Source organism: Suncus etruscus, chromosome 20 (genome assembly GCF_024139225.1).
Source record: "Suncus etruscus isolate mSunEtr1 chromosome 20, mSunEtr1.pri.cur, whole genome shotgun sequence".
Lineage (NCBI taxonomy): Eukaryota > Metazoa > Chordata > Mammalia > Eulipotyphla > Soricidae > Suncus > Suncus etruscus.
In genome coordinates this window covers 1,554,849-1,578,974 of record NC_064867.1, presented here as the reverse complement: position 1 = coordinate 1,578,974, position 24,126 = coordinate 1,554,849, and the positions used below count along the sequence as shown (strand labels likewise).

The window sequence follows — 24,126 nt, the reverse complement described above, 5'->3', positions numbered from 1 at the left end:
GTAACACTGACCCCAACTTTTTCTAAACTTCTTGTGCTCCCCATTTCCCTTCACAGCCCTTAGTAACCCTTGATGCATCAGTCTGTCCTTTGTTCCCAGGTTGTCAGCACCTCTGGACCGGGCTCTTGAGAGGTGTGTCTGTGTCTGTGTTAAATAAACAGATGTTTGAAACACACAAACAAGCAAATAAACCACCACCACCATGGAGAGTCCAGATAGGGGTTCTGCTCATATAATAATGTATCTTGAGCATTGAACCTGTTCCCCAAGGGAGTCGGGGGGACATAGCATTATAGGACACATGTGGGCCAGAACCTGCCTCCTGCTGCAGGCTCTTTAGGAAGCTTCCAAGTCCCCTCCCTCCCAACTAGGCTGCGTGGGAGGCCCAAATGCATGTGTCTTTCATCCCAGTGATGACCAGGACTGGGAAGTCAAGGGCACAGTTTGTCTGAAAGGCTGCTCCTGTCGCTTCCTCACTCCTCCCCCATCCGCCTGTCATTGCCCCGCCTGGCCTGTGGCAGCACCAGGCACGTCAGACGTTTACACTCGTGGTACACACGGAGGACTGACGTGTTGGCTGGTGACTAATGGGCTTTTCTGCTCTCCGGAGAAGTGACGCGTGTTTTCCTTGGGAACCACTCCCGGGGTCAGGACGGCCCAAGCGGCTGGAGAGGAGCCAAGGACACAGCTCGGCAGGCCACGGTGGCTCCACCCTGGGCTCCCTGGCACTGGCTCTCCTCCTCCTCCTTCTCCTCCTCCTCCTCCTCCTCCTCCTCCTCCTCCTCCTCCTCCTCCTCCCCCCACAAGGTTTTGATTCCTGGAACCAGGCTCAGTGACATCACACCAGTGACTTCACATCCTGGCGCTTTCTGGGAATTCTCAGCAGCTCCTTTTCTGCAGAATCCCAAAGGGGGAGGCTGAGGGAGGCGGCAACTGCCCTGAGGGAGGTGGAGTTTCAGGGGACTCCAGGCCTCCTCACTGCCACTTGGAGATGGGGAGGTGACTGGGAGGAGGAAACCCTCCTGCTAAGCTTCTGCCCAAGTTTTTCTCTTAGATGCCAAAGCTGGGCATCTCATGGGCAGCTTTGCTCAAGAGGGGAGCAGGGACTAGGTTGGAGAAAGTAGTGAAGTGGAGAATATTGACAATTGAAAATTGACAGTATTGGGGTTTTTTTGGTTTTTCGGGCCACACCCGTTGATGTTCAGGGGTTACTCCTGGCTAAGTGCTCAGAAATTGCCCCTGGCTTGGGGGATCATATGGGACGCTGGGGAATCGAACTACAGTCCTTCCTTGGCTAGCGCTTGCAAGGCAGACACCTTACTCTAGCGCCACCTCTCCTGCCCCAGACAGTATTGGTTTTTGATGTTGTTTTTTGTTTTTTGTTTTTTTGGAGGGTGCGAGAGCTGGAGTGCCCAGTACAAAATCAGGTCACAACATGGTGTTTCAAGCTCAGAGTTGCAAGAGGTGGGGACATCTCAGGACAAGCTCTCTCCCTTTTGCTCTACTTTTATTTTTTGGTTTTGGGCCACACCCGACTGCACTCAGGAGTTATTCCTGGCTCTGCGCTCAGAAATCACTCCTGGCAGGCTTGGGGAATCATATGAGATACCGGGAAACGAACCCATGTCTGTCCCGAGTCAGCTGTGTGCAAGGTAAACACCCTACCACTGTGCTTTCACTCGTGCTCCTGTTGTACTTTGTAAAAGAGGTTGCCTCCATTGCCATTCACAGCAAGCTTTCCAGAAGGCAGGTCTGAAGACAGGCCAGGCACATGGTGGCCTTTGGACAACGTTCCTACCTCCAACCCCCCATGAATTCCTTTAGAATCATTTCCAACCATGGCAGTATAGAAATAAATATGTTTGGGCAGTCTATTAAAATTTCATCCTTAAAATTCCTTCTTTAACAAAGAAGTTGAAACATTTCCCTGGACCCAGGTAGACCAAATGGTCAGTGCTGCTGTGAACAGTGGGTAAGCTGACCTTGGGCAAAGCGAGGTGGGGTGGTCTTGAGGGGACATGAAAAGACCTAGAAAGGACGATTCTCCTGGGGAGTGGCTGCCACATAAGGATACAGGATGCTAAAGGAATGTGGATTACAGAGTACAGGTTGGTGAGGGGTCACCACAGGGCTGGACTGGAGGACGGACAGTTTGGGGGTGTCCCTGCAGGTGGGAAGAGCTGTGAGATGAATGTTGCCACAAATGAGCTCTGGAGAGGGAAGAGAGGGGAAAGGGGGAAGAAGGAATGAAGGATGATCTTGGAAGCCATAGCAGATGGGTGGGTGGGGATTAATGGAAGAGCAGGTCCAAGCAGCAGCTGATTTTTCAGGCTTGTTCGATGCCCCTTCTGGAAAAAGAAACACTGAGAACTAAGAGTCCAGTCGCCTGGGAAGGACTTTCACTGGAAGGTTGACATGGAAGATCTTTCGTTGATAAGCAAACTGGGAGAATTTGAATTCCTGAAGGGGCCTTCAGCAGCCTTTGAGCCTTCTCTGCAGCTCTCTGCAGTGGTTTCCTGGTGGCACTTCGAGCCCCTCCTAATAGCTAGTGGGGCCTCACCAAAGGCTCTCTATACACCCCGGGCTACTTTTCTGTTCCTCCTGGCCATAGGGACTAAACCACAACCCTCACCTGGGTATTTCCAAAGATCAGAAGGAGAAAAAGCAGGCTGTTTTTTTTTTCACCATCCCTTACAACAGAAGACTTCTGCATTTCGGTCACATATTTCTCAACCCTCATTAACTACTCTTCTATTCTCCCCAATCCACACCCCATTTATTTTTTAAATAAAAATAATGCAGGCAGACCTCACATTATTGGAACCCACTTTATTGCATCTCACAGCAAGTGCTCATTCAACAAATGGAAACTGTAATAACGCTGTGAAGGCAAGTCTACTGGTGCCATTTTTCAACAGCTCACATGACTATTTAGCAGTAGAATTGTTTTGTTTTGCTCAGTTTTCAGTTTCTGGTGGTGGCGGTGGTGGTGGCAATATCTGGTGGTACTCCAGGCTTACTTTTGACTCAGGGATTTATTCCTGGAGGTTACCCAGGTCAGCTTCTTGCAAAACAAGTGCCCTACCCTCTGTACTATGGTTCTGGCCCAGCAATAGAGTATTTAAAATTTTTTAATTGAATCACTATGAGATGCAGAATTAAAAGTTGTTAATGGCTGAGTTTCAGTCATATAATGTTTCCAACACACATCCCTTCACCAGTACTTATTTTCTACCACCAGTGGCCCTAGTTTCCCTTCTGGCCCCCTACTTGCCCTCCTCCCACACTGTCTACCTCTGTGAGAGACACTTCCCTTCTCTTTATTTTATTAATTTATTAATACATTTATTAATGCATTATACTTTATTAATGCATTTAATCAACTACGATGTTTTTATTAATACATTATAAGTTTTAGACAATATCATTGAACATGGAAGAGACTATACTTTTGAATAAAAGTCGCTTTCATGATCTCTGACTCGCCTTGTTGCCATATTAGTTCAATTGTAGTTTAGAAGCAAATCTGTAGTTTCTTCAAGATGGACTTGTAGAACCTGACTTCCATCTTCCCATGCAAACACTAGGTTTCCTCCAGAGCTGACTAATTGAAAAAGCAAGGACTAGGACAGGAAGAAGACTTGGGCTTGAAAGATTTATTTTTTGTTTCTTTGGGGGCCACACCCAGCGATACTTAAGGGTAACTTCTGGCTGAATCAGGAATCACTCCTGGCTGTGCTTGGGGGACCATACGGGATGCTGGGGATCAAACTTGGGTCATCTGCATGCAAGGCAAGCCCCCTACCCTTGCACTATCTCTCCAGTCCCTCACTGGATTTCTTTTTATTTTAAAGAAATTTTTTAGTTGGATGATTGTTATAAAGTTACTCATGATTGGGCCCGGAGAGATAGCACAGCGGCGTTTGCCTCGCAAGCAGCCGATCCAGGACCGAAGGTGGTTGGTTCGAATCCCGGTGTCCCATAGGGTCCCCCTGTCTGCCAGGAGCTATTTCTGAGCAGACAGCCAGGAGGAACCCCTGAGCACCGCTGGGTGTGGCCCAAAAACCAAAAAAAAAAAAAAGTTACTCATGATTGAGTTTCAGTCATACAATATACAACACCTTTCATTATTGCACATACATATCCTGCCACCAAAATCCCAGTTTCCTTCTTGCCTGCCTCTGTGGCATTTATCTTCTCTTCCCCTTTTTCCTTTTAAACACTGTGATTTGTAGTATTGTTATTGAAGGGGTATCATACATATCACTTTATCTCCTTTCATCACCCAGGTACTGCCCCGCATGATTTCTTTTTTTTTTTTTTTTTTTGGTTTTTGGGCCACACCCTGTGACGCTCAGGGGTTACTCCTGGCTATGCGCTCAGAAGTTGCTCCTGGCTTCTTGGGGGACCATATGGGACGCCGGGGGATCGAACCGCGGTCCGTCCTAGGCTAGCGCAGGCAAGGCAGGCACCTTACCTCCAGTGCCACCGCCCGGCCCATTCTTTTTTTTTTTAATGTTTATTTTTATTTAATTTAAAGCATGAGTTGAGTGCCTATGATGAACTTTTGTATCACTTCAGCACCGGGGCTGCAACAGAACAATGAGAAGTGGTTTGCATAGAGATACTCTTTTTTGGGGGGAGGGGGAGGAGAGCTTTACAGTAGATATGGTACTTTCCATGTTCTCTTTTCTCACCAAAAGTTGAAGAGTCATAGCTCAACTCCAAGCTGAGTGGAGACAGATTTGTGACTCATTATCACAAAGAAAATGCACCCGATGGGATTTGGGGTGGCTTCTGAGGCTAAGTCACAAAAGATCATGCAGTTTCAGCCTTGTTGCTGAGCACCCAGGCCTTTGGAGTCTTGAAATACCAGAAGTCCAGCTATCCTACCCTGACAGCGCCATCCCATGATGAAGCCGGGGACACCTGGAGGGTGCTATTGACATGTCTTCTGGCTGACAGCCCAGCTGAGCTCTGAATGACCGGTTTCAGTCATACATGAAAGCAAGTGAGTCAGCTAGTTCCAACCCTCCATGCCAAATTACCACCAGCCTGTTGAATCTTCCTTACTGAGACCTTCACGGAGGGGCTCATCCCAGCTGAGCTTTGTCCAAATCCCCAAATAACAGAATTCATGAACATCACACAGTGGTGGAAACCACCAAAGTTAGGGCAATTTGCTCTGCAAGGACATTGTCTAGAAAACAGACAATAAAATTAAATTAAAAAAAAAAAAATAGGGGGCCGGGTGGTGGCGCTAAAGGTAAGGTGCCTGCCTTGCCTGCGCTAGCCTTGGACGGACCACGGTTCGATCCCCCCGGCGTCCCATATGGTCCCCCAAGCCAGGAGCGACTTCTGAGCGCATAGCCAGGAGTAACCCCTGAGCGTCACCGGGTGTGGCCCAAAAACCAAAAAAAAAAAAAAAAAAAAAAAAAAAAAAAAAAAAAAAAAAAAATAGAAGCAAGAGGAAAGCAGACTGATTTCAGGCTTGAGGAAAACTTCCAAACGGCATGATGTCTGGAAGGAGACCTCTTGGGTGGATGTGTTGGTGGGAGAGGGATGGATCTGGAAAGATCTTGAGAGACTCCTGAACTGGGATGAGAGCAACAAGAGCTTGGGGGAGCAAAGAAGCTTCGGGGCAGGTGCAGGAAGTGCAAAGGTCCAAAGGCACAAACAGCAGGGTGTGCTCTGTCGAAAGCACCCACAAAAGCGGTGGCCTGCAGTGTGGGGAGGGAGGGCTGGGGTCAAGGAAGAGGTCGGGAAGGGGATGGTGGGGGAGAGAATGAGGCTTGGAATCAGGGAGAAAGAGGGGGAGGAGGCTTGGCTGTCAAAGTGGAGTCAGGAAGAAAGACAAAGAAAGGGGAGGCACTGCAAGGACATGTAGTGACACAGTGTGGCAAGAGGAGGCCTCGACCTGGGAGAGTTCCGGAAACCTGCATTCTCCTGGAAGATGAGAAAGAGGCGATGTCAGACGATGGAGTCGGACCCTGATGATGCTCCAGCCAAGAGCTCCAGTGCACCTGGCAGTGGCCTGACGCTGCTGGTCCCCTCCCTGCTGCCTCTCTCTGGTTCCTTGCTCCCCAGGGATGGATTTGGCTAGTGTCTGTCATCCCACCCATTCACACCCACTCCTCTGCCCTGAGACTTCCTTTCTTTGGGGTCACCCCTACTTTCCACCCTGTTTATCTCTGTTTTCAAGCTGCCCTGAAATAGATGGTCAGCAAAGGTGCTAGAATGAATGGGTTCTTCCATCCTTCCATTTTTTCCTTTTTTATTTGACTTTGATGGAGCACTTGCTTCCTGCTTCCTAGGCACTTGAGATAGATAGATAAGCACTGGAGATACTGAAGATGAACAAGATGGCACGCCAGCTGGAGGTGAAAAACATAAAAAAAAATTTTTCTTTTTTTGGTTTTTGGGTCACACCCGGCGGTGCTCAGGGGTTACTCCTGGCTGTCTGCTCAGAAATAGCTCCTGGCAAGCACGGGGGACCCTATGGGACACCTATGGGATTTGAACCAACCACCTTTGGTCCTGGATCGGCTGCTTGCAAGGCAAATTCCGCTGTGCTATCTCTCCGGGCCCCAAATTTTTTTTTAATAAATGAAAATAAAAATAAAAACGTTTGCACACTCGAGTTCCACATGCCAGGAATAGTCATAGACACTTTTGAGTCACTGACTTTGCATTCGAGCACTTCCACATACAGAGAAAAGCTGAGAGGACAGTCATGCGTAAACCTCTGGGCTTGTACTCAAGATCTCACAGAGATCAAGGATCAATGGACTTGAGTTGTGAGTCCCAGGCCCAGGTGAGTTGGACTGGGGACTGAAATAGTCCAGAGGTGGCTGGTTTTCTCCAGCCCAGAGCTGTGCTGCTCATATGAGCTGGGTGGGCAAGGAGGCACTGTGGGCCCAGGTGAAGGTGCCGAACTCAGGATTGGGGCAATAGGATAGAACCTGATCCAGGTAAGCTAAGTATGGGTAACTTCTCACCTGTTCTTGTGTCAGGCAGGGTGTGTGTGTGGGGGGGGTGGGGGACAATGGGGAGTCAGACGCAGAGCCCTTAAAAGGACACCCAGGTTACCCCGGATCTCACCTTACTTCCAAAGGTAGTTTTTTGCATGTGCTCTTTGCTCTGCCTGGCATGTATCCACTCTTTGCCCCAGCCTTCCCACACACCCCCTCCCCTTTTCCCATCACTGCCTCTTTGCTGTTCAGATCTCCTGTGATATCTTTTCTTCTTCCTGAGACCTACCTTACCCATGTCTTCTAAGGCGTGACTTGCCATGGTCACATCCAAGAAGCCTTTCACCCTAAGAGAAAGAATGGCTTCCTCAAATGCTTCACTTGGAGGCTTGATCTCTGATTTGTCTTTGTTTTCTGCTTGTCTCCTCTCTCTAGAAAGCTACCAGAGGCCACCTCCCTCTGTGTCCTGGCTGCCTAGAGCAGGTGGTGTTTGCCACAGGGCTTTGGAAAGAGCTTCAGGGCCATTGACAAAACGTTTTGGCTTTCTTGGCCAGGATTTATGAACTTTTCCAGAGGAACTTTGGGCTACTCACACGACGTCTGAGCAGTCAGAGGGTCCAGTGGTCTCAAAGCTTTGCTGTCATAGACCTTCCCACCTCTCTGGGGCCAGCCGAGCCATGGTCCCCTGTAGCAAGTCAGCCCCTGAAGAGGTTGACTGATGGTGGGATGGAGGATGAGGCCTTTTACTTCCAGCTCGGAGCACGCGTCTGCCACCCTGTCTAGCCCACGGTTCTGAGGTGAAATGGCGGGTAAACAGCTCGCAGACAGTCAGGCTCGTGGAAATATTCGCTTTATTCGGAGGACAAAACTGAAGTCCAAAGACTCAGCTTCAGTTCCAGCCCAAAAAGCCCTGGCCTTCCACAGACTCTTGTTTTTATCCACCAGAATCAGGTACCACCCAAAGTGGGATCAGATACCAACCAATGGTGAAAGCAGAATCAGGTACTACCCTAGGGTGGGGGCAGAATGCCAGATCACACCCTAGGGTAGGGCACAATCACCAATCAGTTTAGGGTGAGTAACATAGTAATCCCCCAAAATATTTACATACACAACAGTCCCCCACCAGAGTGTGATACTAGAACGGTGTCCAAGGGTGGAGTTCAGAGGTAGGTAGCATACATGTGTAAGTATCAGCTGTGTAAGGAGACCAAGAACAGGGAACTTGACAAGCTTTTCGAGGGACCACCCCTAAGAATGTGTAGGGGTTACTTCAATCAGGACTACAGTTGTTACTGGTGGTGCTTAGGGAAACACACAGCTTTGGGGATTAAAGATTTTTCTGTCTCCTGTAGAATAAGCTTGTGCTCCAGTCCCCTCCCCCCCCCACAAGCCATTTCCCCATTTTCCCACAGTCCCCTTTTTTAGGAGTTGACAAGCTTTTCTGGTTCCCAGCCAAGAATGGCTGGGCCTTCCCACACTGCTGTTGCCTAGAAAACAGGGAACCTGGAGCAGACGGCCGTTTTTTTGATGCCTGCCTGTAGCTGAAACCCAGACTCAGAACAGATGCACAGTCAGACAGAGGGGAGAGTCACACTGGTATTTATTCACAAAGTGTTCTTCCCGTCCGGGATGCAGTGGGGGTGGAGAGGCAGACCTTTGGCATTTGGTGACATTGTTGAATGAGTGGCAGTGGACTGGGGCTGAAGGGGGGCTGCAGTGGGGGCTCTCCTGGATCCCTTAGGCCAGTACCCAAAAGAGCCCAGGTCCCTCATCCAGCTTGTCCTCTCCTCCACTCCTGAGAACAGTTTTGAAGCAGGGAGGTGGGAGGGGAGGAGAGGGCAATGAGTCTGGGGACGTAATAAAACTAAGATGGGATTTTAAGAAGTTCCTTTGACAGTAGCCTTTAAAGCAGCTAAAAGTATTGTGGCCAGACTCACTTAGTGGACTCAGGAACTGAGGTCTGATAAGGCCCAACTGGCGCCAGTGCAGGCCCAGCGAAGGCTGGACCCACCTCCAGGGAGAGGCCCCAGCAGGAACAAAGGGTTGTGATAAGGACACGAAGGTGGACCACCGAAAGTCTCTAGCTCTCTCCTTGACAGCTTCATAGCAACTAACTCTTATCTCATTAAAAAGACTCACATGGGCAGCTTGGGAGAAAATCTATAAAACCAGCTCTGCAAAGGCAGGCAGTATGCCTCCCCATTTTGCGAGTGGGACCACACTTCCCCAAGATGTGTACTTTCGCGCTCTCTCTCTCCATCGCTTTCTCTTCATCTCTCTTTCTCTCTCTCTCTCTCTCTCTCTCTCTCTCTCTCTCTCTCTCTCTCTTCCTCTCTCTTTCCTTCCTCATAACCTCTAAATAAAAATTGTTTTATTTCACTATTAATCTCCTGAAATCCTTTTCTGTATGGGTCCAAAAAGTATGAAGGGGAGCCAGAGTGATAGCACAGTGGCAGGGCATTTGCCTTGCGCGCGACCAACCCGAGACAGACCTGGGTTTGATTCCCAGCATTATGTATGGTCTCCTGAGCCTGCTAGGAGAGATTCTTTTGGATCACACCCTGTAGCACTCAGGGGTTACTCCTGGCTCTGTGCTCAGAAATTGCTCTTGGCTTGAGGGACCCATGTCTTTCATGAGTCAGCTGTGTGCAAGGCAAATGCCCTACCACTGTGTTACCATTCTGGCCCCTCCAGGAGCAGGATGTGGCCCCAAAACAAAAAACAAAACAACAGAAAAAAGAACCCCCCAAAGTATAGATAAGCTTCAGGACTGACTTAACTTTCTTGCAAAGAGCAATTTCTCACTCCGGCCTGGGGCTACCGCTCCCTAAAAATCTGTGGGCAGGGATCATCTCCCACACTAAGCAGAACAAGTGGACTCCTGGCGCAGCTTGGTGGCTGCCTCCAGGGGTTGGTGTGACATGTGGTTGCCTAGAAAAGCTGACTTTCACTAGTCTTATGTCTTATGTCCCAGGCACTTCCTGGGTGACTGACATGGGGAGAGAAGAAAGAAGCAGACACACTTCTCGAGGCTGCTGTCTCTCTTCCCACTTCATGTAAGTCATCTGCAAGAGTTGGAACTGATAAAAGAAAAACAAATGAGCTGAGGGTGGAGGGTCACTCTTAGGATTCTATCTCAGGTGGTGGTGGCCTCACCAGGGTCAGTTTGTGGCACTTGAGCCAGACCTGTGTGAGGAGGTCCCCAAGCTGTGCTGTGAGCTCCCAGCTTGCTGAGCCTTCCCCAGTCTTTTCTCCCATCTCTGGGTAAAGCCAGAGGCACTTCTCTTAGGTCCTTGTCTTGTGGAGGAGGAAGGCACCATCTCAGCCTTTGACCCCTGGAGAGAGATGCCAGCATCACTGGGGAGCTGCCAGGAGTGACTTCCAAGCCCTACCCCAACCTCTTCCAGGTCACTGTGTCGCAGCCACCTCAGCGGAAGGGTGGCATGGTGCTCTGGGCAGACCTGGCACTGCTCCACAACAAGGAGCTTCTACCTCCTGGCACCGCAGTGTGGGCAGCTACTTGGCACCTCCGGTAGTGCAGCAACACTCTCCTGTCCCACACCCAGATCATTGCTGCTCCCTGAAACAAGAAGACTGCTCCCAGGCCTGGGCGCCATCAGAAGCTTTCCTGTGGCTGACTCAACCGACATGGAGATTGGAAAGGAGGAATTGCTGATGGAGGGTAAGACACGAGAGAGGCCTGAGACTTCTTTCAGTGTCTCCAGCCTGCTGGTAGAAGGTTCCCTGAAGCAAGATCTCTGGCCTCTGTGGAGTTTTCGAGTTGGTGTCGATCCTGGGCTTCAGGATGACAAACCACCTTGCTTTGGAGTAGTTTGATCTCTGAGCTCTTGTCTTGAGTTATTGGGCCTGGGTCTCCCTGTGGTCCATGACACTGACCTTGCAGGCACTGGGGTCTTTTGGGGGTCCCTGGGAATGGTCTCTGTTAGCCTTAGGCTGCAAGCTAGACATGGAGTTGAGGACCTTGTGCACAGCTGCCTCAATGTCCAACAGCCTTGCTAGGGTCTGTTCTTTCAGCTGGGCCACTTCTGTGCTGACTTTTGACAGTTCCCCAAAGGCCTGATCCACTGAGACCTCGGGCTTGCTGGGGGATGCAGGAGGGACCCCTCTCGGTGGAGGCACCAACTCAAAGAGCTTTCTACGTGCTGCGATGTCAAGATTTTCTGAGGTCTCATTTTCCAGGGCCTGTGCCTCGTTCAGCAAGCCCTGTAGCACATGCTGGCTTTCTTGCAGCATCTTGATGGGATGCTGGGCTTCATGCTTGGATACATCTGTGGGGTTCTCTCCTGGCTGGCTGGGGCCCAGATATGGCAAAGTAGAGTCATGGTCGAGAGCTGAGAGCTTGGGGCTACTGTCGCTGCCAGTAGCTTGACTCTTGGAGCCTACAGTCCTGAGGCTAGATTGTCTCTGTCCACTGGAGCATCTGACTGGAACCACATTTTCCTGACATGCTGTGGGGGGCTCTAAGCCAGCATTTGTCTTACCTTTTCTGGAGTCTCCTTGCTCTACCTCCTTGGAGGCGCTGGGTGGTAGAGTGGAGAGTTTGAGCAGCCATGGAGGAGGAGGGAGCTGACTTAGATGTGCAGGCTTGGGGGGCAACTGAGGCTTCTTTCTTGGGGGCATGGTGGACTTCAGTTTGGGGGTCTTTGTTGAGAATTCCTCAGGGTTTCTCTGGTCAGTAGAGCTGTTGAGGTCGTGGAGAAGGGAGTCCTGCCAAGGCATGCCTGCCTGCTGGAGGGAGTCCTTGTTATGGCAGGCTGGGCCCTGGGGATCAGGTTCTGTCACAGCAGCTGGGGGAGGAGGAGGAGGAACAGAGGCATTATGGAGCTGTGGGCAGATCTGTGCAGACTGGGGGCCGGAGGCCAGAGTGTGGTGGGCTAGAGGGAACTCCTTCAAGGGGTTCTCCGTGGCTGGGAGGTCCTCTAGGCCACCTTCCACGTTGGCCTTCTCTGGTGGTCCCCAGGCTCTCCGAGCACAACCCCCATGCCCAAGACTTGCTCCAGGTCCTTTCCAAAATGGACTCAGAGCTTGAACTAAGTGGGAATCCTCCTGAGCCCTGAGCAGGGGTTTTGTCTCGGAGGCCTGGCCACACACAAGTGAGTCAAAGGTCCTCACAGGGTGAGCTGTGTAGATACCATCCTGAAGAGTCACCCTCCCTCCGGGCAGCCCTCTAGGAAGAGCCTTTGACCTCCCACTGACCTTTCTGGGGGCTTCTGGGATCCTGGGGTCGCCTTCAGCCATAGGCCCGGTGTTGCTCTGGGTGGTCCCTGTGGCTGTGGCCAGTGCTTGTGGAGAACTGTGGAGGCCAGGCCTGGGGCCCTGCTTGTGCTTGCTCAGAACCTGCTGGTGGAGACTCTGGGCCTCAGCTGTGGCCATCCGGAGGCTGTGCATAGCGGCCTGGAGATCAGGGGACCCAGGCCCTGGGGTCGTCTCCTTGGATCCTTCCAACTTGGTCCCTTTCTGGCCTGTACAGCTCCTCTCCTGCTTCCTTTCCCCAGATAGATGGGCGATCTTGACAGTGGCCTGTGAAGGGCAAGGAGAGGCTTCTGGGCCTCCCTGCTGTCCCATGCTAATGTCCAGTGGGGGGACATGGATGATGCTGCTTTCCATGGGGGCCGGTCTCTGGGAGTCCTCGCTGGCTGGCACGGGACTTGAGTCAGCTGGGGGCTCCCAGCGCAGACACTGCAGGCCCTGCAGGTCCCCTTTGTCTATGCAGCTGGCCAGCAGCTGTACACTGCGCTTTTCGGAGCCCTTGTGGGGGGGCCGGGGCTGTAGGGAGTAAGCGGTGAGGGCGACCAGGCTCTGCTCTGTCTCCTGCATCACCAGCCCCGTTCTGGCCACTGAGCTCCTGAGGCTGCAAGCCAGTAGCTGCTGGAGCTCAGAGTCCATGTCCCCTACATTCACACTGCTGCCAGGTGTGGGGAGCCTCAGAGGCCTGATCTGGAGCTGACCTGATGGGTCCTCCTGCACCAGTCGCCCCTGGCGGGCCACATCCGTCCGAAGTAACATTTGGCAGATTATCCTCGGGAGCTCACCCGACACCACTTCCTCCTTCTGGACTTGGGGCACTGCCTGCCCAGGGCCAGGGAGCGTGAACTTGGCCAGACAGAGCTCCCCGGGCCCACACACCTCCATGAGGATGCCTCCTCGGTGCAGGACGCCAGGTGTAGCATGCAGTGTCTGCAGTGTCGCCTCAGCAGCCGTCTCCTGCCTCTCTGGGACTCGGTGGTCGGAGGGGCCAGTGGTCTGCTCTTCCTGGAGAGTGTTACCTCGGAGGCTCTCAGCTCCTAGTGAGCCCAGGGGGCAGTTCTCAAAGAGCCAGGTGAACTTGTGCACAGACCCAGCAGGGACCGGCTCAGGGACTGACCTGGACGTCTGGGTCTCCCTTTGTCCTGCCTCCAGGGCCCTAAAGATCTCCTTTCGCTGGGACACCTGCCCTGAAGGGATCTCCACACGGCTGCAGACTCTCACCAGCCTTTTTCTGCCAGGTTGGTTCGAAGCCAGCAATGGCTCTGTCTCAAATACATGTTGGTCTGTCTGTCCGTCCCCGGCCTGCACCTGGTTGACCTGCAAATGCCTCTCTCTGGCATCTTCTGGCTTGTCCGGGTGTTGGGATGCAAACATCCAGGTGCAAGACTGCACGTCTGCCTCTGTCTTCTCTCCTTTGGTGGCACCCATGGCCTCACCCCTGGCCTCCGGTTTCTCACCCAGCTCGCTCATAGAGCATGTCTCAAAGAGCCACCGGATATTTTGCACATCACCCTTGGGGATGGTCTCTGGTGGGAGGCCGCCCTGAGCTTTTCCCTCTTCCTCCTGTCGTTCCTGCTGCTCCCGCTGGTGGATGACCTCCAGGGGCTGGGTCTCGAAGAGCCAGCGGGCCAGACCCACCTCCCCAGTTGGCACTTCCTGCCGGGTGATGCCACGCACCACGTCCACGGTGCTCAGGCTCCTGCTCAGCTGATCCAGGGGCTGGGTCTCGAACATCCATCGGTAGCGCTGGACATCGCCGCTCACCACCTGCTCTCTACTCACAGAGGTGAGAGCGTGGAGGTGGCCCGTGCCATCCTGGAGGGCATACACGGGTGACCCAGTGTCCTGGGATGGTGCAGGATGCTTGGGTTCATCTGCTCCACTCACACTCCCCTGACCACACGCCTCCCTCTGCCCGATGCTGTCCAAGGGAAGGGTCTCAAAAAGGTTCTTAAAGGCCTTCACGTCTCCTTTAACCCCCTCGATCTGGGGGCCACTCTGAGAGGGGGACAGGCTTGAGACCTCAGAGGTGAGCCCCTCATCCCCTTGGGGACCCACCACCCGCTGCAAGTGACCCATTTGGACCTGGTCTCTGGGTGTGTCCAGGGGCTTCATCTCAAACAGCCACAGGGTGGACTGCACATCCCCAGGGACCACCTCCTCCTTTCGGGGGGCCCCTTCCTCCTCCTCCTCCTTCTCCTCCTCATCCCCCTTGAGCATGTCCAAGGGTCGGGTCTCAAAGAGCTTTCGCTGTCGCTGCACATCAGGGCCAGGAGGGACCAGGTCGGGGGATGGCTGGAAGTCCTTCTCGTCCAGCTCCAGCTCCCGGATGGCGTCCAGTGGCTGTGTCTCGAAGAGCCAGCGGGCGGCACTGACATCGGGCAGGGTGCCCTCCTCCAGGGAGATGCCCCTGATAACGCGAACCTGGCCGGGGTCCTGGTGGATGGCATCCAGGGGCCGTGTCTCAAAGAGCCAGCGGGCAGTTTTCACCGCGTGGCTCTGGATCTCCTCCCGGCAGGCTGCCTGGACCTCATGCATGGCACCATCTGCATCCCTGAGCGCACACAGGGGTTGGGCCTGGAACAACCTAACGGTTTTCTGCACATCGCCCTTAAGCTCTCGGAGCTCAGAGCGCAGTTCCAGGGGACTTTGGTCCCCCTGGACCGACTGGCCAGAGCCCAGGCTGTCCAGCAGCTGGGTCTCGAATAGCAGCCTGGTGGCCTGGACATCACCGGGTGCCCGGGCCTCGAACTTGCCAGAGGTGGCGTGGGCATCGCCTCCTGGCACCGGCTCCTTGGCTCCGATGGCATCCAGCCGCCAGTTCTCAAAGATCCAGCGCAAGCACTGCACCTCCCCCTCGGTGGCCTCCTTGTCCCCCAGGGCCTCTGCCAGGTCATCGGCCACCGCCTCGGCCAGGTTCTGGCGCAGCTCCGGGTGGATGTGCTTGTACAGGCGACGCAGCTCTGTGGCCTGGCGCTGCTGGGGGGACTTGGCGAAGGACTCCTTGGGGGGCGGCAGGGGCAACTCTTCCAAAGTTGCCATCACGATGGATGCACGAGCTCTGTCTGTCTGCTCTTCTGGGAAGAAACGACAGGGAGGCTGTTGATCTGGGGGAGCAGGAGGCTTGGAGGGGTGTGTGTAGGGGGGAACTGGGAGAAATAACGGGAAGCACTTGCAGAGAGAGCCCGACCCTTGTCTGTCTGTTCTATCATCCCTTTATCTATCATATCTATCTATCATATCTATCATCCATCCATCCATCCATCTCTATCTATCTATCTATCTATCTATCTATCTATCTATCTATCTATCATCTATCTATCTCTATCTCTGTATCATCTATCTCTATCATCTATCTATCTAATCTATCTATTTACCTGTCTGTCTGTCTGCCTGCCTGCCTTCCTACCTACCTACTTACCTACCTACCTACCTACCTACCTACCTACCTACCTACCTACCTACCTACCTACCTACCTACCTACCTACCTATCATCTATCTACCTATCTACCTCCCCTGGGGCCACCTGCATGATGGTGATGTATGTGACAAATCTGGACTCTAGGATTCGTGAAACTCTCCTCCTGTCCTTTCCAAGCTGTCAGTGGGGAAGTTGGATGTGCCCATCCTTGCCCTCTTTTTGCAGCAAACGGTTTTTTTCCTGGCAGACCTTCTGATGAGAGGCCCCCTGAGGAATCCTAACCACTGGCATATTCATTCCCCTGGCCTTGATGGGTGATGTCCCCAGGAGAGGCAAATCCCCATCTGAACACTAGGGGGCGCAGATTTCCCTTCCTCTGGGTTTCAGGCCAAACTCTCCTTCCAGGGCTTCTCTAACCTTCCCTGGATCTGCAGAAGCAGAAGCCAACTGCAGTTCGTCCTGCTGCAGGAATGAAGCTCAGCAAGGGGCAATTGTCCAAGAGCTATTTTATGGTGAGGCAGAGACAGATGCGGAATCCTTCTAGCTCAGACATCTCTTTCTGTCTATCATCTATCGATCGATCTATCTATCTACCTACTATCAATCAATCTATCTATCTATCTATCTATCTATCTTTCTATCTACCTTTCCTGGGACCACCTGCATGACGGTGATGTATATGACACATCTGGACTCTAAGATTTGTGGCACTCTGCTGCCCTTTCCAAGCTGCCAGTGGAGAAACTGAACGTGCCTGTCCTCGCCCTCTTTTTTGCTGCTGTCAGGTTTATTTCCTGGCAGACTTTCTGATGAGAGGCCCCCTGAGGAATCCTGACCACTGGCAGTCATTCCCCTGGCCCTGATGGGTGACAACCCCAGGGGAGGCAAATCCCCATCCGAACACTAGGGGATGTACTTTCCCCTTCCTCTGGGTTTCAGGCCAAACTCTCTTCTGGGGCTTCTCTCTTTATAATCTTTCCTGGATCTGCAGAGGCAGAATCCAACTGCAGTCCACTATGCTGCAGGAACCAGTTGAAGCTCAGCAAGGGGTAGTTGTCCATGAGCTATTTCATGGTGAGGCAGAGCCAGATGCGGAATCCTTCTAGCTCAGACATTTGTCTGTCTGTCATCTACCCACTACCTACCTACCCACCTACTTACTTACCCACCTATCTATCATCTGTCCATCTGTCTATCTGTCTGTCTATCTATCTACCTATTACCTACCTATCTCTATTTATCTCTCTCTATCTATCTGTCTATCTGTCTACCTACCTATTGAAATTTATGTCTATCTATCTACCTGTCTACCTACCTACCTATTATCTATCTGTCATCTATCACCTAACTATCATCCATCTATTAATTATCTATCTATCATATACATACCTACCTGCCTGTGTATCTGTCTATCTACCTATTGAAATTTCTGTCTATCTACCTATTTACCTGTCTACCCACCTATCTATCATTACCTATCTATCATCTATCTACCTGTCTACCTATTATCTATCTGTCACCTATCTCTCTATCATCCATCCAATCATCTACCCACTCACCCACCCTCCCACCCATCCATCCATCAATCCATATATCAATCTATTAATCTATCTACCTACTACCTGTCTGTCTGTCTATCTACCTATTGGTCTTTCCATCTATCTGTCTATCTACCTACCTACCTATATATCAATCATTTATCTATTTATTATCTATCACCTAACTATCTATCATCCATCCATCCACCCACCCACCCATTTATCCATCCATCTGTCTGTCTGCCTGCTTGCCTGTCTGTCTGTCTGTCTGTCTGTCTGTCTGTCTGTCTGTCTATCTATCTATCTATCTATCTAATAGCCCCTCTACAGCACCACTCCTGCTCTCAGAGAAAGCTCTGTCCTCTTTGTGTCTCATCAGCCTGGTGACAGGTGTACTCTAGGCCCCCAGAGGCCACTGGGGGGGGGGGTGGAATGGGAAACATGTCCCAGATTTGCTGCTCAGCCCTATGCTCTGAGCTAAATATAATCCTGTGGGCTTCTGGTCTTGGCCAGCAGTCCCTGCTGGATTGGGGAGAGAGAGGAAGACCCACATTTGCCCATGAAAACCCAGGTGCTTTGGGGTTTCCTGGCTGGCAGAGTAGTGGCCGATGGGGCTTGGCCAGTGAGGAGGCAGGATTCTTCCATATGTCTGCATTTGAAAAAGGGGAAACTGAACTGGATTCCTCCAACCCCACTTAACCTCCACTGCAGGCAATAGAGGCTGAGGAGGCCAGAAGTGCAGCTGCAGTTTCCTCACTGGCTCTGGAGGCTTCCTTCAGCCTCTGAGAGTACCAATCAGGACCTTTTTTTTTTTCTCCAGGGTGACCTGAGTAGATGCCAGCACCTCCTCCCCAGGCATCCCTGGAATTTCAGCAAGCTTCTGGCTGCGGAATCTGGTTGGGAGGCAGGGGTTTAGGGTGGAAAGTCAGACTTAAGGACACTCAGAGGTCACTGAGTCAAACCCCTCTTCATTTGGGTAGAAATGGAGTCCCAGAGTAGGCAGAGTGCTGTCCCTAGACCCTGAGCTTCTGGTGCACTCTTAAGTGTGTTCCTGATTCCAGGACCTACCCCTTCCAAACCCTTGACTGAGACTTCTGTGTCTGAGAGCCTGTACCCACAGGCAGGGAAAGTGTGTGGGGAGAGCAGAATTTGGAATTGAAGACCTCATTAGGATCAGGGGGCTAAGCCTCAAGAAGGGCTAAGCTTCATACTAGCAAGGTGAGAACTCTGCCTTAGCCATCCCTACCAAGTAGTTCAAGGAGACATTCTGGGGGGGGGGGGCAGTTATGTCAAGATTTTCTGCCCACAACAGTTGGGCACAGGCTTGTCTCAGTGACATCAAGCAAATCTGTTCATGCCCAACCCTCCCCCAACCCTACCAGTTTCTTCGGTCCCACTTTCCTCCAGGCCTGCTTGGAAGGGAGCCCTGAAGCCTGAGGAGCTCTGTCTAGATTTTTTTTTTTTGCCTTTTTTTGGGGGGTGGCCACACCCGGTGACGCTCAGGGGTTATTACTGGCTATGCTCAGAAATTGCTCCTGGCTTTGGGGACCATATGGGATAGCAGAGGATCGAATCGAGGTCCGTCCTAGTCCTAGGTTTGCGAGTGCAAGTCAAATGCCCTACCGCTTACACCACTGCTCCAGCCCCTCTGTGTCTCGATTTTAAAAGTCAAGACTCCAGGTTACCACCTCCTCAGAGTCTTCCTGGGTTAAGCCACACTGACACCAACCTGACCCTGAGAGCCTCAGGCCTATGCCAGCTTCTGGGGATCTCAGACTCACTTGCCCCCAAACGTTCTCATGGAATCTTCATATCAGGGCCCTTTTCTTCAGCCCCTTCCCCTGCCAGAGCCACCCTAACACCCTCACACTATGTGGGGGAGTCTGGAGGCCCTAGATGTGGGTCCTGGCCTGATAGCCAGCCTTGTCCTTTCCAAGGGGGGTCAGTTCACTCACCTTAGGATCCTTTTTGATGGAGGGAGGATTTTGGGGTAAGCAGTGGGTGCAGCCTATCTGCTGTCTCAGTTCCTGCTTAGCTGGCTCTGTCCAATACCTTCTCGCCACCCTGGCTCCGGGTCTCTGGCCCTGCCAGTCCCTGCAGCTGCCTTTATCTCCCTGGCTGGTGGGGGGTGGGGGGTACAAGAGGCTAAGTTCAGAGTATGAAGTGGTTGGTTTATTTTTAGGGCCTGTGGAAGTCCTACCATCCAGGGGTGTCAGTTTCTCTCGGAGGCTCGGCAACTCATTCATCGAGTGTGACGCGAGGGGTTGCACTCAGTGACTCAGAACAGAATGTGGGCTCCAGGTATCCCAGGCTATTCTGAGGAAGTGAATAAGGAGGGACACACAGACACTTGTCCCTCCTTTAGGGAACCTATTCCCCGCTGCAAACAGGCCTGTGACTTCCCGCTGGGATGTCAAGGATGTCCCGGAGACCCTGGGAGGGCAGGTCTTGTGTCCCCTCTTCCCTCTTTTGTGCCTGCCTGGACAGCTCTAAGAGTGAGATTCAGTTCCATCTAAGGGGCTCCCCGTTGTCCCTCCCCAGCCCCTCGACCAACCACTGTGACTTTGTGGGAAGAGGAATTTCCAGTTCGCGCCAGCATTCCATCTAATGGTACTTGAGTCCATGTTTACTTTGGGGCCATCCCTCTGACTGAATGTTAGGGCACAGACATTCCCAGAATAGAGGGGAGGGAGGGAGGGAAGAGCAGCGCTGACCGCTGACCGTGAGGCTATTTCTGGCCCCGCGGTCATCAGCTTCTGGTTAGACTGTGATGTGCCTGATGTGATCCAGATGATGCATGTGCTATTTGTGATGGCATGCAGTGCGTGTGATATATATGTGATGCGTGTGATGTGGCGTATGAGATGTAGTGTGTGTGGTATGTGTGTGAGGGTGTGTGAGGGGCATGTGAGGGGGTGTGATTGGGGAGTGGGGGGGTTTGTCTGTGCCAGCTCCTTTGCCGCTCAGAGTCTAAGCTTAGAGAAAGAGACAGGAAGGGGCTGGTATGATGAGGAAATAGGGACCATCCATAGCACACCCGCTGTGGCCTTGTGCCCAGATTCCGTGGCCAGAGCCTGCAGGTGTAGCCAAGACCTCCTTTGGCACCCCCACGGCCTCTGCTCACAATTTCCACTGAGTCAGAATCAGCCCTGTGGGCCCCAGTAGGGCATCTGGGACAAGTCCCCCTTCGGCTTCCTGGACCCTTTCTCGGCTCCTCCTGCTGCCTGGACTTCTTCCACCAGGAACAGGAACTTGGACCGAGAGCTGGGAAATGCAGGTTGCAGCCTACAGGACCTCTGAGGAGTTCTGGTGATGCTGGTGAACCAGCCCAATGCTGGTGCAGGAGGGCACCTGTTGGTGCTCAGAGGCTGCTCTGAGCTGGTGCCCAAGGCTCTCTCCTAGTGGTGCTTGGGGATGTTGGTGATCGAATCCACAGCGCCATTTGCAAAGACTGGGCTAGAGTCCTTTGGTGTCCTGGGTGTTTTTTTGTGGTTGCGCGCGTGAGTATTTTTGTATTTGTTTTTCTGCCACACCTGGCAATGTTCAAGGGCTAACTTCTGGCTCTGAATCCAGGAAGCACTTCTGGCAGTGCTCCAGGGACCATGTAGGATCCTGGGGCATTGAACCAGGTCAACTGCATGAAAGACAAGCACCCTGCACGCCGTCCTATGGATCCTGCTCCTCTCCTCTCCTCTCCTGGGGGCTTTCACCTCTGCCCTTGGCCTGTGAACCCTCTCCCAGCAACGCAAGAGAGCAAGTCTCAGAGATACCATCTTGCTCTTTACATATCTTCTCCAAAAATTATTTTACTTTATTTAAACACCATGATTTGCATAGTTGCTCATAATACATTTGTTTCTGTCATTTCATGTTCCAACACCAATCCCACCACCGTAGTAAAATTCTCTCCACCATTGTTCCGGAATTCCCATTCATTCCTGAGTTGCTCCATTGGCAGGCACACAGTAATATACTTTAGATTGATTGTTTACAGGTAAGTGGTAATACAATTATTTTTTTAAGGCAGCAAAAGGAAATTTGTGAAGAAAGTTCTTTCACAAAAGAAAATTCCTCACAATGAAGTCATAAGTCATTGTCAGAAGGTTTACTGAGTCATTGATTACTAGTTGAACTTGCTGTTACTTGTTTTGTTTCTTAATATCGGTGGCTTCTAATATTGACGTCTAATTTGGTGCATTATGACTGGGAGGACAGTATTCAAAAACTTGGAGGTATTGCATGGCTCTGTATGCAGTCCAAGAACTTCAAGTTCTGTGGCTGATATGGTGGTGGCTGTGAGGCATTGGGGCATGGTTACTATTACCAGGTCTTCTGGAAGAATGAGAAGGTGGGGTTAGGGGGAAGGGTGCCATGTTCATTCCAAAAAAGTCCTATGGGGTCAGCAAGATAGCACAGCAATAGGGCATTTGCCTTGCATTCAGCTGACACAAGATAGGCCAGGGTTTCATTCTCAGAATCCCAAATGGTCGCCCAGTCTGCCAGAAATGATTTCTGAGAGCAGAGCTAGGAGTAACCTTTGAGAGCTGCCAGGTGTGACCCCAAACCAAACCAACCCAAACCAAAAAACCCTGGTGACCTTAGCCCAAATACCAGCATACCTGGAGTCTGGGTTGGTTGGGAGTTTGCAGAAATCAGTGCTTTAGTGGTGAAGTTGGGCCCTTTGCAAAGTGATGATTGTGGGTGGTGGGTGCAGCTGGTGAGGTTTCGGCAAGACAGGGCTTGGTACTGTCCAATTTTCAGCTTTGAGATCAGTATACCTACGAGTTTTTATAGCCGGGTTTGCATCTCTTTCTAGATTAGAAGGAGTCTATGGAGCTGACCAACACAGACATGGCATTTCCCTCCTCATAACCTCTCACCCCAACCCCAAGTCCCTGCCTTGTGCTTGGGTGCTTGCTCTATGTGGCTCATGTTGAAGCAGAATCAGTTATGGTGGATATAGAAACCCTAAGCTTCTCTGAGAGCAATCCTGAGGCTCTCTGGTCCAAGGACTCCTCTGTGACTTGAGGAGAGTCAATGACAGGTCTGGAAGTATTCACAGGGTAATCCCTCAGAAAACAGAAGGATTGCCTGACTTTTGTGTCACAAGGTACTGACCATCTCCTCCCAGGGACATTGACACCTGCTCCCATGGCCTTAAAGGAACTTCCTGCCCTGTCTGTGACCTTACTTCTACCTTCCTTTTCCACCCAGATCTGTATAGAGACCCTCAGCCTGACCTTAAGAGGAAATAGAATTTTGGGACTTGAGGCAACCATCTTCTTAGGTTGTTATCCCTCACCCCGTTTTTCTTATTGCATTCACTCTTTTTTTTTTTTTTTTTTGGTTTTTGGGCCACACCCGTTTGACACTCAGGGGTTACTCCTGGCTAAGTGCTCAGAAATCGCCCCTGGCTTAGAGGGACCATATGGGACACCGGGGGATCGAACCGCGGTCCTTCCTTGGCTAGCGCTTGCAAGGCAGACACCTTACCTCCAGCGCCACCTACCCGGCCCCTGCATTCACTCTTGACTTTAGAATATTGGCCTCATGTGGGGTAAATCCTGGATCTTGGGTTTGGTGACAATGCCTGGTAAGGGCTCAGGTGGCCCACTCTGTCTGGGAAGTGTATCCCTGCATCCATCCCACCTGTTCCCCCAAGGTGGAGGGCCGCAAGGTTCCCCATGACTATGTGTCTCTGACAAATGTAAGAATACCTTTTTCCCATCTACTGAGCCTTTGAGGGAGATTTGCCAGTTCCTGCTATGCTGAACTGGGCACGGGAAGTCTGTGCTACATAGGTTACCTCATTGAACTTCTCAAGTTAGACTGAAAATATTTGTCAGAAACTTCATTTTTGGGCCAGAGCAACACAGTGGTAGAGCATGGACCTTGCATACGGCTGCTCCAGGACACACCTAGATTTGGTTCCCAGCATCCCATATGGTCCCTGAGCCTGCCAGGAATGATTTCTGAGCGCAGAGCCAAGGGTAACCCATGAGCACTGCCAGATGTGGTCCAAAAACCAAACCCAACAAACAAAACACACAAAAAAACATCCCACTTCACTTCTATTTGCTGATGATTATACTTGATGAATTACAGAAGCTACCTAGGTGCCCAACTTAACTTCCAATATACTGAATTGAGTATCCTTTGGACAGGGCGAATGATCTCAAATAAAACAAAAAATGCAGATTTTCAGCCCCAAAGTCCCCTACCCATAGCATTATTGTAACAATACACAGAGACAATAGAGATGAGGGCTGGAAGGACGGCCCACAGTATGAATCTTACCACAATGAGCCGGTGAGTGCAGTTAGAGAAATTACACCAACAACTATCATGACAATGGTAGTGAGTGAGAGAAGTGGAATGCCTGTCTCTAATACAGGCAGGGGTTAGAGGCGGAGGAAAAGTAGGGTATCAGTGGTGGGAAGGGGGGGATTCTTTTTATGACTGAAACCCAACTATGAACATGTTTTGAATCATGGTGCTTAAATAAAGATATTATTTAAAAAAAGATAGAAGCACATCCAGGTTTCAGAGTGTGAGGTGAGTGTGGACAGGTGGTCTAACTCTTCTAGGGCTCAAAGTTCTCTTTGGCCAAGTGGGGATCAACATAGGAATATTAAAAATCAGCCAGCCTTCAGAAGAGCAGCCTGTACTATAAGGCAGGTCCTGGTAGACGTGACTGGCAATACCGGGAATGCCCACTAGGTGGTAACACTAGACTAAATGACACTCGTAGGAATTTAAACATTGAAATAGAATCTTGGGGCTGGCGAGGTGGCGCTAGAGGTAAGGCGTCTGCCTTGCAAGCGCTAGCCAAGGAAGGACCAGGGTTCGATCCCCCGGCATCCCACATGGTCCCCCAAGCCAGGAGCAACTTCTGAGCTCATAGCCAGGAGTAACCCCTGAGCG

General features: G+C 51.5%; 2 protein-coding genes across 2 annotated transcripts in view; both read right to left on the bottom strand.

The window, feature by feature from the left end:
* The window catches only part of XIRP1 (xin actin binding repeat containing 1), a 48,046-nt gene extending 28,598 nt beyond the window's left edge, over window positions 1-19,448 (bottom strand). Inside the window, 7 exon segments of the mRNA XM_049766464.1 lie at window positions 10,502-10,716; window positions 10,719-10,801; window positions 10,803-10,855; window positions 10,857-15,319; window positions 17,995-18,095; window positions 18,271-18,310; window positions 19,403-19,448. Coding sequence (XP_049622421.1) covers window positions 10,502-10,716; window positions 10,719-10,801; window positions 10,803-10,855; window positions 10,857-15,319; window positions 17,995-18,095; window positions 18,271-18,310; window positions 19,403-19,448 — 5,001 coding nt within the window.
* Window positions 1-24,126, bottom strand: part of GORASP1 (golgi reassembly stacking protein 1) — a 737,102-nt gene that overhangs the window by 85,548 nt on the left and 627,428 nt on the right. The gene's annotated exons all lie outside the window — the stretch shown is intronic.